Source organism: Marmota marmota, unplaced genomic scaffold, assembly GCF_001458135.2.
Source record: "Marmota marmota marmota unplaced genomic scaffold, marMar, whole genome shotgun sequence".
NCBI lineage: Eukaryota > Metazoa > Chordata > Mammalia > Rodentia > Sciuridae > Marmota > Marmota marmota.
In genome coordinates, this window is record NW_026000241.1 from 16,483,374 (window position 1) to 16,497,162 (window position 13,789).

Genomic DNA, 13,789 nt, shown 5'->3' on the forward strand with positions numbered 1-13,789 from the left:
ACCTTCAGCCTGTGTATGTCTTTTCCTATCATATGAGTCTCCTGAAGGCAGCATATTGTTGGATTTGTTTTTTTGATCCAGGTTACCAGCCTGTGTCTCTTGATTGGTGAGTTTAGTCCATTAACATTTAAGGTTACAATTGAAATATGATTTGTACTTCCAGTCATGTTTATTTATTTATTTATTTTAGTTTGGCTAGTTTTTACTTTTTGGTTGTTTTCCTCCCCCTTTACTGAGATACCACCCGCTGTTGGTTTTGGGCACTATTTTTCCATTCCTCTTCTTGTAGAATTTTGCCCAAAATGCCCAAAATGCTTTGCAGTGCTGGTTTAAAAAATTTAAAAAAATTAAAAAATTTAAAAAAAAAAAAAGGCTCTTTTCTCCAGCATATGCTTTTGGCACCTTTGTCAAGAATCAGATACCTGCATCTCTATAGGTTTGTCTCTCTCTTCTATTCTACTCCATTGGTCTTCATGTCTATTTTGATGCCAATATCATGCTGTTTTGGTTACTATAGATCTGCCCTTTACAGTTCTTAAAACAACTGAACCTTGGAGATCTTGCTGAAAGACTTCATTATCAGTCAAAGCAGACAAAGAATCCTCTATACCTGCATTATAGTGGGGAAACTGAGGCATCAAGTGAGTAACTAATGTGTCCCATGTCACTTAATAAAGTGACAAAGGAAGGAGGTGAATCTAGATATTAGACTGAACCCAGTTCTCTCCTTGTGACTTTTATCTTCTTACTGGAAGCCATTCACATTTATTAATACAAGTTGGTATCCCTTATCCAAAATGTTTAGGACCAGAAGTATTCTGAACTTTTTCCAAATTTTGGAATGTTTGCGTATACATAATGAGATATGTCTAAACACAAAATCCATTTATGTTTTACACCTTATACATATATCCTGAAAGTAATCTTATACAATATTTTTAAGAATTTTGTGCATGAAACAAAGTTTCACAGTGCAGAATTTTCCACTTGTAATATTATGCTGGCACTCAAAAAGTGTCAGACTTTGGAGAATTTTGGCTTTTGGATTAGGGATGCTCAAACTGTAGCTGCAATTCTGGAACTGGCCTGGATTTCTATCTGTGACTTGAAAGAACCTGAATGCAAGTGTGATTTGAAGCCTTGAAAGTTATGTACTTAGATATGCCACAAAGGAAAGAGCAAGCAAAGTAGAATTACCAACAAATTAGTAAATGGCAGCTCACTATACAAACCCAAGGATTCTCAAAGAAGTCAATGGAACTGGAAAAGAGCTGCACCAAAAAGGTTTCCAAGCCTAGGAAGGAGTTCTAAATATCTGAGCTATGGAGGCAATGGTATATTTCTGGACTGGGGCAGTTACTCAGTAAAAGATGGAAACAAGATTTTATGTCATGTGCCAACTCTAAGCAATGTATACTGGCTGTTGCACTCAACATGGCTGAGAACCACTTGAAGCCACACAGCAGGTTTTGGAAAGGGGTAGTTCCATAGTTAGTGAATGGTGTTTAATATATGTAAGGTAGCAGCAGCATCCCATGTCTATTACCTATTTGAGAACATACTCAGCAATGGTTCTAGACAACAGCTCACTGACCAAAGTCCCAGGAAACCATCAATAGAAATGCTGCTAGGCAAATGGCCCTGTTGAGGTCCATCTTCCTGTGCTGATCAATACCCCCTGGCTTTTTTGGCGGTTACAGTATGCCTTTGGTACATCCCCAAAGCCAGATGGCAGAAGATCTTCTTGCCTCCCCCACAGTACCCTGTTGCACACAGTAATACCAGAATTCTCTACTAGCACCAATTCCTCAATATCTGGTTCACAGCCAACAACATTGAACTAACTCAGTTCAACACTGAGCACTAAGCCCATTGTGAGGACTAGGCTTCCCGGGTTATTTTCCTCACAAAAAATCCTTCAAGTTAAATAGTAATATCCTAATTTACAGATGAGACATAGTTTAGGAAAGTAACTGGCTCACAGAATGGGAAATGGTTAAACATGGATTTGGAATCATAATTGCCGATTCCCAAACCTTTCCAACTACCTCAAACAGCCCTCTCCAGCTTTACACCCTGGACCATTCATCTAGTGGCTCTACTTTTTAATTTTTTAAATATGTTTTTAGTTATACATGGACACAATATCTTTATATATTTTTATGTGATGCTAAGGATTGAACCCAGGGCCTCACATGTGCGAGGCATGTACTCTGCCACTGAGCCACAACCCCACCCAAGTGGCTCTACTTTTTATATATGCTCATTAACTTACCTAAGTTTGGTGGTATTGAGGAGGTATAACTTGGTCTGATGCTGTGCCAGGGCCCACTGAGGGTTTACGCAGCCCACAAAAGAGTGGTTATGTAGCATCTCTCGGAGAGCTGGAAAACAAAAAAGAGAAATGTAAAACAGGTAAGTAATGAAATCCTACCAACACTTCTTCATACTCCAAGGTACCAAGAACCAGCACTAAACACACCAAACAGATAAACATGCCATGACTGAACCTCCTGCTGAAAACACACACACATGAGGAATTTATAGACTCATCTTTTAAAATGCAATGAGGGAGCTGGTGTTGTGGCTCAGTGGTAGAGTGCTTGCCTACCATGTGTGAGGCACTGGATTTGATTCTCAGCACTGCATATGAATAAATAAAGATCTATCAACAACTAATAAAAATACTTTTTAAATGTAATGAGGAATTGCTAAAAGATTAAGGAATACTCAAGGTTTAATCAAAGATAAAGCAGGAACCCAGAGAAAGAATGAGAGCTCTGAAGTCAATTTTATACAAAGATTCTAGATGAACCTCAGGAATCACAAACTTTTAGAGTGAGAAAGGAGGACAAAAGTCTAAGAATGGTTTGAAATGGGAATTCTAATAGGAAACCACTGCAGTACACACAAAATTGAGATGAAACGAGTGTTCATAAAAAGAAGTTCCTGGATAAGCCCTAAACTGAAGGTATTTTCACATAACTGATTACTATCTAGAATATATATATAAAGAGCTACTAAAATCAGAAAAGATAAAAAAAACCCAACAGAAAAATGGGCATAAAACTTGGAGAGGCACTTAGCATTAGAGGAAATACATTTAACTGAGCTTTACTAGTCACCAATGAAATGCAAACAAAAACCATCATCAGATTACTGTTTCATGATTACCAAACTGGTAAAAAGTCTGACAGTATCAAATATTGGAGAGAATACTCCTTGGGTACAAATATACTTCTGTACATTGTTGATGGGAGTATAAAGGAAAATTAGAAAATAGTTTGTCATTTTATGACCCAGCAGAAACTCTTATAAGTAAACACCTTAGAGCAGAGCTTCCCAATCAGTGTACCAAGCCACTGATCAACTCATGGGGGGGAAGCTGGGTAAGATTTGAGCAGCCAGGGACTGAAGCCATACGAATCTTTCAAATGTCCTTCCACAGAACGAATGAATGCATATTCATGAGGTAGAATCCATTATACAGAAAAAGTAAACCAGAGCTGTATGTAACAAATGGATGAATTTTAGGAACATAATATGCATGTGTATGTTCACATAAAGCTTGGAAAACTGAATAGTTTTTTAAGGAATACAAACATAGGTGGTAAAAATATAATAAAATTAAAGGAATAATTGCACAATTTGGGACAACAGTTATTTCTAAGGGTATTTGTTTCTCTGTAGATGCTACATTATTTTGTAATATGATTTTGGATATGCTAGTGTGCGTGCGTGTGTGCGTGTGTGTGTGTATTATTATTATCTTGGCAGTGCTGAGATAGAGCACAGGGCCTAGTGCATGCTGGGCAAGCATTCCACCACTGAGATACACCTCTAAGGCCTTTTTAAATTTTGAGTCAAGCTCTTACTAAGTTGCCCAGGCTGGCCTCAAACTTTAAATTCTCCTGCCTTAGTCTCCCAAATAGTTGAGATTATAGGTGTGTGCCAATCTTCCCAGTCCACGAGTTATTATTTTTAATGAAAGACATCAATCTCCACCAAAAAGGAAGAAGGGAAGAACAGGGCAAAGATCTAGGCTCAGCAACAGGCCTATATGTTGTATTTTTACTATATTTTTTCTTTAAGCTTGGCCATCACAAGAAAATTTTCATAGTGTTATATAAGTTCTGTGATGACCTCTCCACCCCCATAAAAACAGACTTATTCATTTTTAGAATAAGTGTTTCCCTCTGTTCCCACTGAAAATTCAATGTCTCTACAGGATGTTCTGCGTGGGCGGAGAATGATTATTTTAAAAGCTGGAGAACATTAAATAATCTTGAATAATGAGGCACTGGAGGAAAGAGAAAGCAGCGTAATCTACTAAAAATGGGTCAGAGATTTTTCTGTGCAGAATATTCATGGCCCGCTCTGCTGCACCCATAGCTGCTGACACACAGCCCCACCAGCAGGGCAGGGAAGGGCAGCATGTGTTCACCATGCACAGGGCTCTGCTTCCCTGGGCCTCTTCACAGCTTGTCACAGCATCTCTAGGTCATTCCTACTCTAAACTCCCCACAACCCTAGAAGTCCACCAGTGTTATTTTCCCGCTATTTTGCAAAGAGCAACATGGGACAAAACCCTTCTGGGCTTTAAAGCCAAACTGCATGCACATCTGATTCACAACTGAGGCCAGCAAGTAAAACCAAGCCTAAGGAAGGGCCCAGGAGCAAGCACCAGAAGAAAGGAACCAGTTCTTTAGTTTCTGATGTCCATCTGCAGGTGAAGGCTAGTGCCCTGCTGCTGCCTTCTAGAGCCCTGTGTGCCAGGACCTCTGCTATTGCCTGAGATGATCAACTGGCCTACCCAGCCCTCTGGGGAGCTCTGACTGTGAATTCCTGCTGAACTGCTCTTCTTTCTACCACAGAATTTCTTTCATTCTATAGCAATGGTAGCCAATTATTTACTACACAATCCCCACACAATACCATGGTATTCTAGAAGGCAGTGTTCATGGCCTATTCATCTCATCCTCTACCTCTGAGCTTGGCACAAAGAATTTTATAGAGAAGATACACGACAAATGCTTGCTGGACTGATTTCATATACCAAAAGAAACTGTCAACTGTGACAAACCATGTTAAGAGTATATATATTTAGACCTGAGTCTATTCACAAGGACCAAGAAAATAAAATCGTGGTTGTCTTGGGGCAAAAACAAAACAAAACAAAACCCCAAACCAAAACCAAACAGCTATGACATTCATTATCCCCATTTAATTAGATCAAAATTATGGGACTAGCAATAAATCCAATCATTACTAATCCCTAATGTCATGGAACACCTGACTGGATACTGGGCCTTCCAAAATTAACCTCATTTGTTAACTGAACATGTGCTCACCACGGATGGGTAAACCCACCAGGCTTAAGAAACTTGTCTGAGTGTTCAACTTGGATACCTCTCTAGAGCAGATCCTAGGTCTTCACCTCCCAGCTGTTCCTCTCAACCACTTGACCTCTCCTATAGCAAGTATCTCCTGAGTCTACATGCCAGGCACCATGCCGGGCAACATGAATGATGAAACAGCCAACTGGAGTTCAGAAGGCTGTCTTGAGAAAAGCAGCTCTTATCTCTTCAAACAGGATCATAAGGTCAGTGACCCTCAGAGAAATCCTGGTGCAGCATTCCACTCAAAGACAGCCAGTTTTCCCCCGTAGGTATAAATGCGATGCCTGGAACAGTGCCTTGGAGCTTCCAAAGCATGTACACAGTATCTCAGGTATTCACAACAGCCCAGTAAGGCCTGTCATAGTGGCACATTTTACAGAGCAGCACAACAAAGCCCTAATAGCTGAGTGAATTTCTGCCTGGCCAATGAAAGGTGTAGCTGGCAGGCGCTTCATAAGAGTTCTAGCTTTGCTCACCCCACTTCCCATATTACAGCTACTCCTGCTGTGAGACCCTACATGCTACAGACCTCCCATGTCTGAAAATACTGGCCTTGCCCTATGGTGTCAGAATCACAGGGTGTGCTTGTCCTGTACAAGCCAATAACCTGGTTTTGCAATTAAATACTGGGTGAGACTTCCTGGGTAACTGCCAAGACAAGCAACAACCCACCATCTACAAGGTAAGTACCTGGGCCTTTTTTCCCCTCAAGACAGGTGTCCACAGTGGTGCCCTGGATGGCCTAGAACTCCTAGACTCAAGCAATCCTCCTGCCTCAGCCCCCAAGTAGCTGGGATTATAGGCATACACTGTCACACCTGACTCTCAGACAGTTTTGGATCATTGGGCTGTTCCAACTAGTTTATCCTCTTCCTCTTCTATTTCTCTGTCATTAAAACAGGAGCCGAGTGTGGTGGTGCACACCTGTGATCCCAGTGGCTCAGGAAGCTAAGACAGGAGGATGGTGAGTTCAAAACCAGCCTCAGCAAAAGCAAGGCACTAAGCAACTCAGTGAGACTCTGTCTCTAAATAAAATACAAAAATAGGGCTGGGGATGCAGCTCAGTGGTAGAGTGCCCATGAGTTCAATCCCCGGTACCTGCTGCCAAAAAACAGGAGATGACAACACCTGCTCTGCCTCCCTCATAAAAGTATTTGAGAATTAAATGAGATAATGTGTGTATATAATTTTATACCATGTAGATTTATCATCTTGGCTTCAGCAAGACTCCAAACCTGACCATGCTTGAGATAGGGTGGTATTATATTGCACTGAAGCAGTCTGACACTATTAAAACATTTATTGAAATGATCTTTAATAGTCTTTGCATGAGGGAGACAAACTCAGTAAATTCCAAGTCTGAGAGACTCTGTCAACTAAGACTGTTGTGAAGAGGACTGCTAAATAAATCAAGTAACAAGTCGCATTACGTTACTAAAAATTGTTTTAAGAGCTCCCAGCTTGAAAGCTAATAACAGGGGAAAGAGTAACTGGAGCAAATCTTCATGGAAATAACAATTAGAATCCAAATGGCAATCGTTTCCATACAAATGGCAAAAAGTCAGTCATAGGAAGTTTTTACCCTGCCCAAGTGTAGAGACACTCTATGTATCTCTTCCTACACATAAACAAAGGTCCAGAGTGCTAAGAAAAGAGAATGAACAGGGAAAGGCAACTTGAGGCCTTCCTAAATTAGATCAGCTAAGTGGTGACTAAGCCTAGGAAAACCTTAAGAGGCAGCTGAGTCACAGCAACTGTTTCAAAAGGTTAAGGATTAGTGGGAAAGTACCAACTTGCTCCTTAGCTATTCATTCCTTTTAAAAATTAATCCAGATGTTCATATTTTAAAATACATTGAAAAATAGTGTTGAAATTTATTTAAATCAAGAATATATAGTAGATGAAAAATGAAAAGGTCATGGTTAAATTTTATGCAGATGCAAGTGCACAGTTGCCACCTGGAACACTGCTCAATAAAGCCTGTACTTGGGGTGTTCTTGTCTCAGATGGTGGGGTCAGGATGATGTGAAGGCCAGTTTGCTGTTACTCACTCCAATCCCTGGATCAGCCCCTACTTTTAATTCCTATAACCATTAAGTTAGTTTTGAAGTAATAGGGACCAAGATGGAGTTCTATACTTTGGTATTCTCAAAAGCTATTTCTGAGGAAGATGATAATAGTTTATTACTTTCTCTTCAAGTTATAAAAATACCTACTGACTCCTTATACTATAATAAGTATTTTATTTATATTTAATCTCTAATCAGCACAATGATCTTACAGGGTAAAATTAATCTCACTTTATAGATGAGGAAAAACCGAGGCATAGAAAGATCAAGTCCCAAGTATGAGGTCACATGGTAGAAGTGGTTGTGCCAGGAACCTCCAAAGCCTGTGAACTTTCAGCAACAGCATATCCCATTCAGGCTACAGGATAAGAATTTTGCTGACTGTCAAACTGCTTTTAACTAAAAACAGTAACAAAAACAAACTAGAAATTGCTGAAATGACTGCTCTACTCTGACTCCTATGGTTTAATGAGATAACCGATTAATTCTAATTAAAACAAACCAACTATTTCCCCCCTTCTCTTCTTCTGAAAAGTGTCTTTAAGGGAGGGAAGAGAGGTTTGCCCAGTACATGCAGTGGGTACCCTGACAACATATATGCTTTCTGCATTTCTCAAACCTATTAATGTTAGCAGGCAGATTTCAGCACTTACGTACTCTCATGTCCCCGCTCATTAATTTCTTCCTGCAGACTCAAAACACTAGTGAGGTTAATGATCCTTCTCCGGGGCATACAGGCTGCGGTCATTTCCTTCCGGGAATCACTTTCTATCATTTCCACATCGGAGTCTTCCCGATGTCTTTTTCTGCAATGAAAAAAGGAAACAGGTCATTGCTTTTCCTTTTAATTTTTGGACTTAGCCAAGTTTTTCATGTTGCATTTTGGAAAAGAGAGCAGCTTCTACACAGCTGCAGAGAGATCCCTACTGGTGGTAGGCCTTTCCAAGATGTCTACTCTCTAGTACACTCCTTATCTGACAATCCTTAGATCCTAGCAGCAGGCTATGTAACCAGGATTTGGAATCTAGCTTGGCCCATAAAGCCATAGGGTTCTGAGCAAGTGAACTGATCTTGTCAAGCCTGATTCATTCATTCCTCCATATACCCATCCATCTATCTGATACTGTTATATACTAATTACAAACAGCAACAAACATAGCAGACACAGTACCTGCCCTCCTGGTGCTTACTTTCCAGTGGGAGAGTCAAAAGACAATAGAAAAAATAAAAAGATTGTTTTTAGTAGCAATAAATGCTAGGAAGAAAATAAAACAAGGAAACATACTAAAATGATGGGAAGGTGAGAGGAAAGGAAGCTTTAGTCTAAATGAACAAAGAAGGCCTCTGGCAAGAGGGGACACTTGACATGAGACCTGAGTGGCAAGAAGTCAGTGCCTTCTAGGTTAAGGGAACAGCAAGTGCAACCAGAGGGTAAGAAGCTCAGTCAATTCAGATTAACCACATGAGCCATGTGGCTAAAGCAGCATGAGGAAGAGGGAAAGTGGAGGTTTAAAGGGAAGGCAGGCAGGGATTTAGGTTTTAGCCCAATGCAATGGGAAACCACTGAGAGGTTTTTGGCAGAGAAGTGATGCAATGACTTTTGCTTTAACTGTTCTGTGGTAAATATTACTTAGTTCCTCCAAAATAAAATGCAATACTTCCTTTGCAGGGTTTAGAGCATTAAATGAGACAATGTATACAAAATATCTAACACACAATAAATGTTTGATACATACCAGCATCTTTCAATATTGTCTAGAAAAAAATCCTTAGAAACTGTCATGATAGGATGTCTCAGAAATAAGTAAACTGGAGTTAAGTAATTTGTCCAAGTTGAAGTGGACATTTAGTGCTATGGCTTTTGGTAGTCAGCCACCACGTAAATGTGCAGTATGGGGCAAATGACTTTATCTGAGCTCCAGGTTCAGCATGAATACATATTAAATAAATAATACTGGGGCTGGGGTTGTGGCTCAGTGGTAGAGCACTTGCCCAGCATGTGTGAGGCACTGGGTTCAATTCTCAGCACTGAATATAAGTAAATAAAACAAAGGTTCATTGACAATAAAAAAAAAAAAAAAAAAAGGAATACCCACCTCACAGATTTCAGTGAGGTACAGTTTTTAGAGAATATGTATAGTGTACACAGGAAATGCTCAAACAAAATGAATCTAGTATTATTCTAGTATCATTCCTGTCCCTTTTTCCTAGCTCTCTTTTACCACTCACTCATACACTTCAGGAGTTTTGTGAACTGGATTCAGAAAGTGGGCTTCTTCTAAACAGAGTGATAGCAGCTTTGTAGGATAGAAGAGCTATTTTAGGCTTCTGTCTTTAGCAACCTCTGGTGTTGAAGCTTTATCATAATGCTTTACTAAAAACAAAGGATACACCTGCTTTTTTTCTGATGTGTTTTTAACTAATACTTGGAAACCATAGATGTTTAACGTACCTCAGAGAACACATGGTCAAAGACAGACAGTGGACATAGTCACAGCACTGCCACAGTGGAGGGAGAGGACAAGTCAGGCAAAAGAAAATGCAAGTGGTTCGTGAAAATCCAAACTTAGAAGGTAGTTTTATTACAGAACAAACAGGTAAGCTTCACTTTCCTCAAAAAGCCATACCTGGGGTTGCTTGGGCTGGGACTGGGTGCTCTCTTCTCTGCTGTTTCTGAAGCCTCCTTTGTTGCATCCTCCTCCAAGCTCTGATTTTTGGCAGCCACCTCAGCAGGAGATGGAAGTTCAATCATCTCCTCATCTTGCTGCCTGGCCTCACCACTAGAACCATCTGTCCTATCCCCTGGGATAGTGGCCTGGGGCTGACTGGACAGGGCCTTGCTCATGGGCTGCAGAAAGGCATCAAGTTTCTGCTCCCGGGAATCTGTTCGGACCATTTGGTAAGCATAGACCTTGTCACCACTTCCAGAAGTAGATGAGGAGGTCACACCTGTTGTGGATTTAACCACCTCCCCAGAAGGACCTGGAAGTCCTGGTAGCAAAGTCTGTATCAAAAAAGAAGACAGTGGAAAGACTCAGAATATAAATTATAGAAGCCCATGGGCCAAAATGGAGCAGTCTTAGAGAAAGAAGTTAGAACTAGATATGATTAGCATTACACAATTATTATTATAAGCAATTTTGACCAAAATTCAATAAAATAGGTTTACAACTATAAAATTCAGGAATTCAACAGTCTGTATAATATTAAAATTAACTTAAAATACCACTGTAAAGTTTTCATATTTTCATCCTTTCTTTGCTATTATTTTGTTTTTCTGTTGAAGTGAAATATATATAACATGAAATTTACCATTTTAACCATGTTTAAATGAGAGTTAAGTGGCATTAAGCACATTCACACTGTGTGCAGCCATCTCCACCATCCACCTCCAGAACTTTTTTATCCTCCCCAAATGAAACTCTCTATGTGTTTAACAGTAACTTCCCATTCCTTCCTCCTCCCAGCCTATTTTTATTTTATTTGACTTAATTATTTTTTGCAGTGCTGGGGGCTGAACCCATGGCCTTAAGCTCTCTATATCCCCACCCCTATTTTTAAATTTACATATTTCCTAGCTCTGCACACTTAAAAGGCCAAAAAGTAATGGCTTCCCAGAAGCCATGAGGACCCCAGATCCCAGATTATGGTCCCTAAATACCAATCCCCAATAAAATGAACTAGAGCTCCTCAGAGAAATGTAGCCATTTCTAATCCAGGGCTTAGGCTGGGAAAGTACAGAATATGCCTACAAGATCCTGCCTAATGGAACTGGGTCAAAAAGAGAGGGCACCAGCTAGAAGGGGCTTCCAGTGGATTAAGACAGGATCATTCGAACATCAATAAGAAAAATAATTATAATTGATTAAAATAGGTTGTTTTGTTAATAGTTATGACAAAATACAGAGAGAGAGAGAGAGAGTGGGGAGGGAGAAGAAGGAAAGAGGGTAAGAAAGGAGGAAAGGAAAAAAAACATTAAGCACTACTGGAAAATGCCAGGATACCAACTAATTCCTTTGAAAATTCATATAGTTAAAGGAACAGAGTTCAGCATTTGGCCTTACTTTCTAGTATGAACTATATTTCAGGATAACCAAACAGCTTTAACAAATGAGACAACATTCTTTTGTATAAAAGAATTATAATCAATTGATAGAGGGAAAAAACAGATAAAACCAAAAATATCATAATCTTTAATTTAATAAAATAACTGGTTCAGGTAGTGGTCATCAAATGGTGAAATCACTGAGCTAGGTGTTGATGGGCAATTTGACAAAAAGGGAATCAGGCTGTCACCACAAGACCTTACTGATGAACCTACCACCAAAATGACACAACTAGTCACTCTGCGCCTCCTACTGGGACATGATAGGAAGCACAGGGTACCACCTAACCAGAGTCCTTGCCAAAGTGCTTTCCACTCCCCATTGCAGGAGGATGTGTGAAAAACTCCTCAGTCTGGGGCAAAAATTAGTCCCCTACTTTTCCTACCCCAGGAAACCCCACTAAACTCATTGAGTATCAGTGCTGATACCTTACTTTATGTCTTCCTTAGAATATGGATGAGTCAAAAGGGCCACTAAGCAGATTCTATCGGTGTCTTGGAGTCCATTGTTCAAAGGCAGGAGTGGATTGGCAGGGGATGGATCTGAGACAACCACCTGGGTTATGGGCCCAGCACACTCCTACGCCAGTACTGCTCTAGGTAGAGGATTCTCTCATTCATCTTCAAGTTTCACAACATGTTCACGTACCCTGAGCTGCTTCCTGCTGGAACTCCTCACTCCTGTTCTGCATCCCTACAACAGTCTGACTGATTTCATGTGTCTCCTCATCACCAAAGAGAGGAAAATGGACAAACATGAATGAAGCCCACAGACAGCATCTTTGAATAAAGAGCTGCTCTGACAAAATAAGTGGGGGTGAGGTGGCTATCATTTGTGAAACTGTGACCCTAGGTCATGATCCAAGGTTGTTTTGAAAATTAGACTAGTGAACTCAACAGTGACATAAATGTATTTAATGCTGCTTAACTGTACATTCAAATAATCATTTTTGTGTGTGTGTGTGTGTGTGTGTGTGTGTGTGTGAGATATATATCTCTTTTACCACAATTTAAAAGAAAACCGAATGCCACCTCCTTGACTGGAGTAAGGAAGTTTCTGACTTCATTGGAGTGGGCCATTGGCAGTCTGGAAAACCAAGGTTTAGCAATTTGGAATATTTTCTTCTTTCAAGGGATCAAAAATGTGCATGAGTGCTGGGATGAGTCTCAGTGGTAGAATATTTGCCTAGCTATGTGTGAGGCACTAGGTTTGATCCCCAGCACTGCAAAAAGTAAAATAAAGTGAATAAAAATTATTAAAAAGAAGAATTCTTGCCACAAAAAAATTTGACTCTGAATATAATCATGCCTCTGGATCTAATTTGAGATTCAAAGAAAATATGGAGGATCAGAACAAGTTAAGTGACACTAAGAAGAAGCAATCAGACTATCCAAACTGTGCATTATTCTATAGGAAATCTTTACAACAAGCCAATGGAACAACAATGAAAAAGAAAACTTTTCTAGTTTCAAAGAGAATTAAACAAAAACAACCAAATACTATGAATGGAACTTGACTGGATACAGATTTGAACAAAGCTGCTATAAAAATATTTTGGACAACTGGGACATTTGAATACAGATTGGTAATTAAATGATATTGCTATTAATTTTATTAAGTGTAAAATTACATTTTCTTATGTGATCACATAAGAAAAAAATTTTAGATGCAGAAAAGGTACTAGGGGAGACATGTCTGGATTGCACTTTAAATTACTCCTTTCCCCATCCCTAAGCAAGACAGGGATAGATAAAACTAATAGGGCAAAATGTTGATAGTTGTAGAACCTGAGTGACAGGTACACAGATATTGGTTGTACTGATTACGTTCTATTTTTAGAAATATTCATAATAGTTGGGCACATGGTAAATGCCCATAATCCCAGTGATGCAGGAGACTAAGGCAGGAGGATCAAATTTGAGGCAAGCTAGGGCAGCTCAGAGAGATCCTATCTCAAAATAAAAAATTCTGGGGCTCTAGCTCAGTGGTAGAGAACCGTACATTCAATCTCAGTGCCTCAAAAAAATGATAATAATAATAATAATAAAATTACATAAAGTAGCAACTCTGTTCAAAAAAGTTCAACATACCCAATCAATAAATGGGCTAAGGAACTGAACAGACATCTCACAGAAGAAGTAATACAATCGATCGCTGGGTGTGGTGGTACATGCCTATAATCCCAGTGGCTCAGGAGGCTGAGGCAGGAGGATCA

General features: G+C 39.7%; 1 protein-coding gene across 3 annotated transcripts in view; it reads right to left on the reverse strand.

Moving 5' to 3' along the window:
* The window catches only part of Mlh1 (mutL homolog 1), a 45,668-nt gene that overhangs the window by 8,015 nt on the left and 23,864 nt on the right, over positions 1–13,789 (reverse strand). For all 3 annotated transcript variants that reach the window (XM_048795240.1, XM_015489516.2, XM_015489515.2), the window contains exons 12-14: positions 10,096–10,472; positions 8,126–8,274; positions 2,276–2,384 (exon numbers count right to left, since the gene is read on the reverse strand). In XM_048795240.1, the coding sequence (XP_048651197.1) occupies positions 2,276–2,384; positions 8,126–8,274; positions 10,096–10,472 (635 nt within the window). The remainder of the gene's footprint in view (positions 1–2,275; positions 2,385–8,125; positions 8,275–10,095; positions 10,473–13,789) is intronic.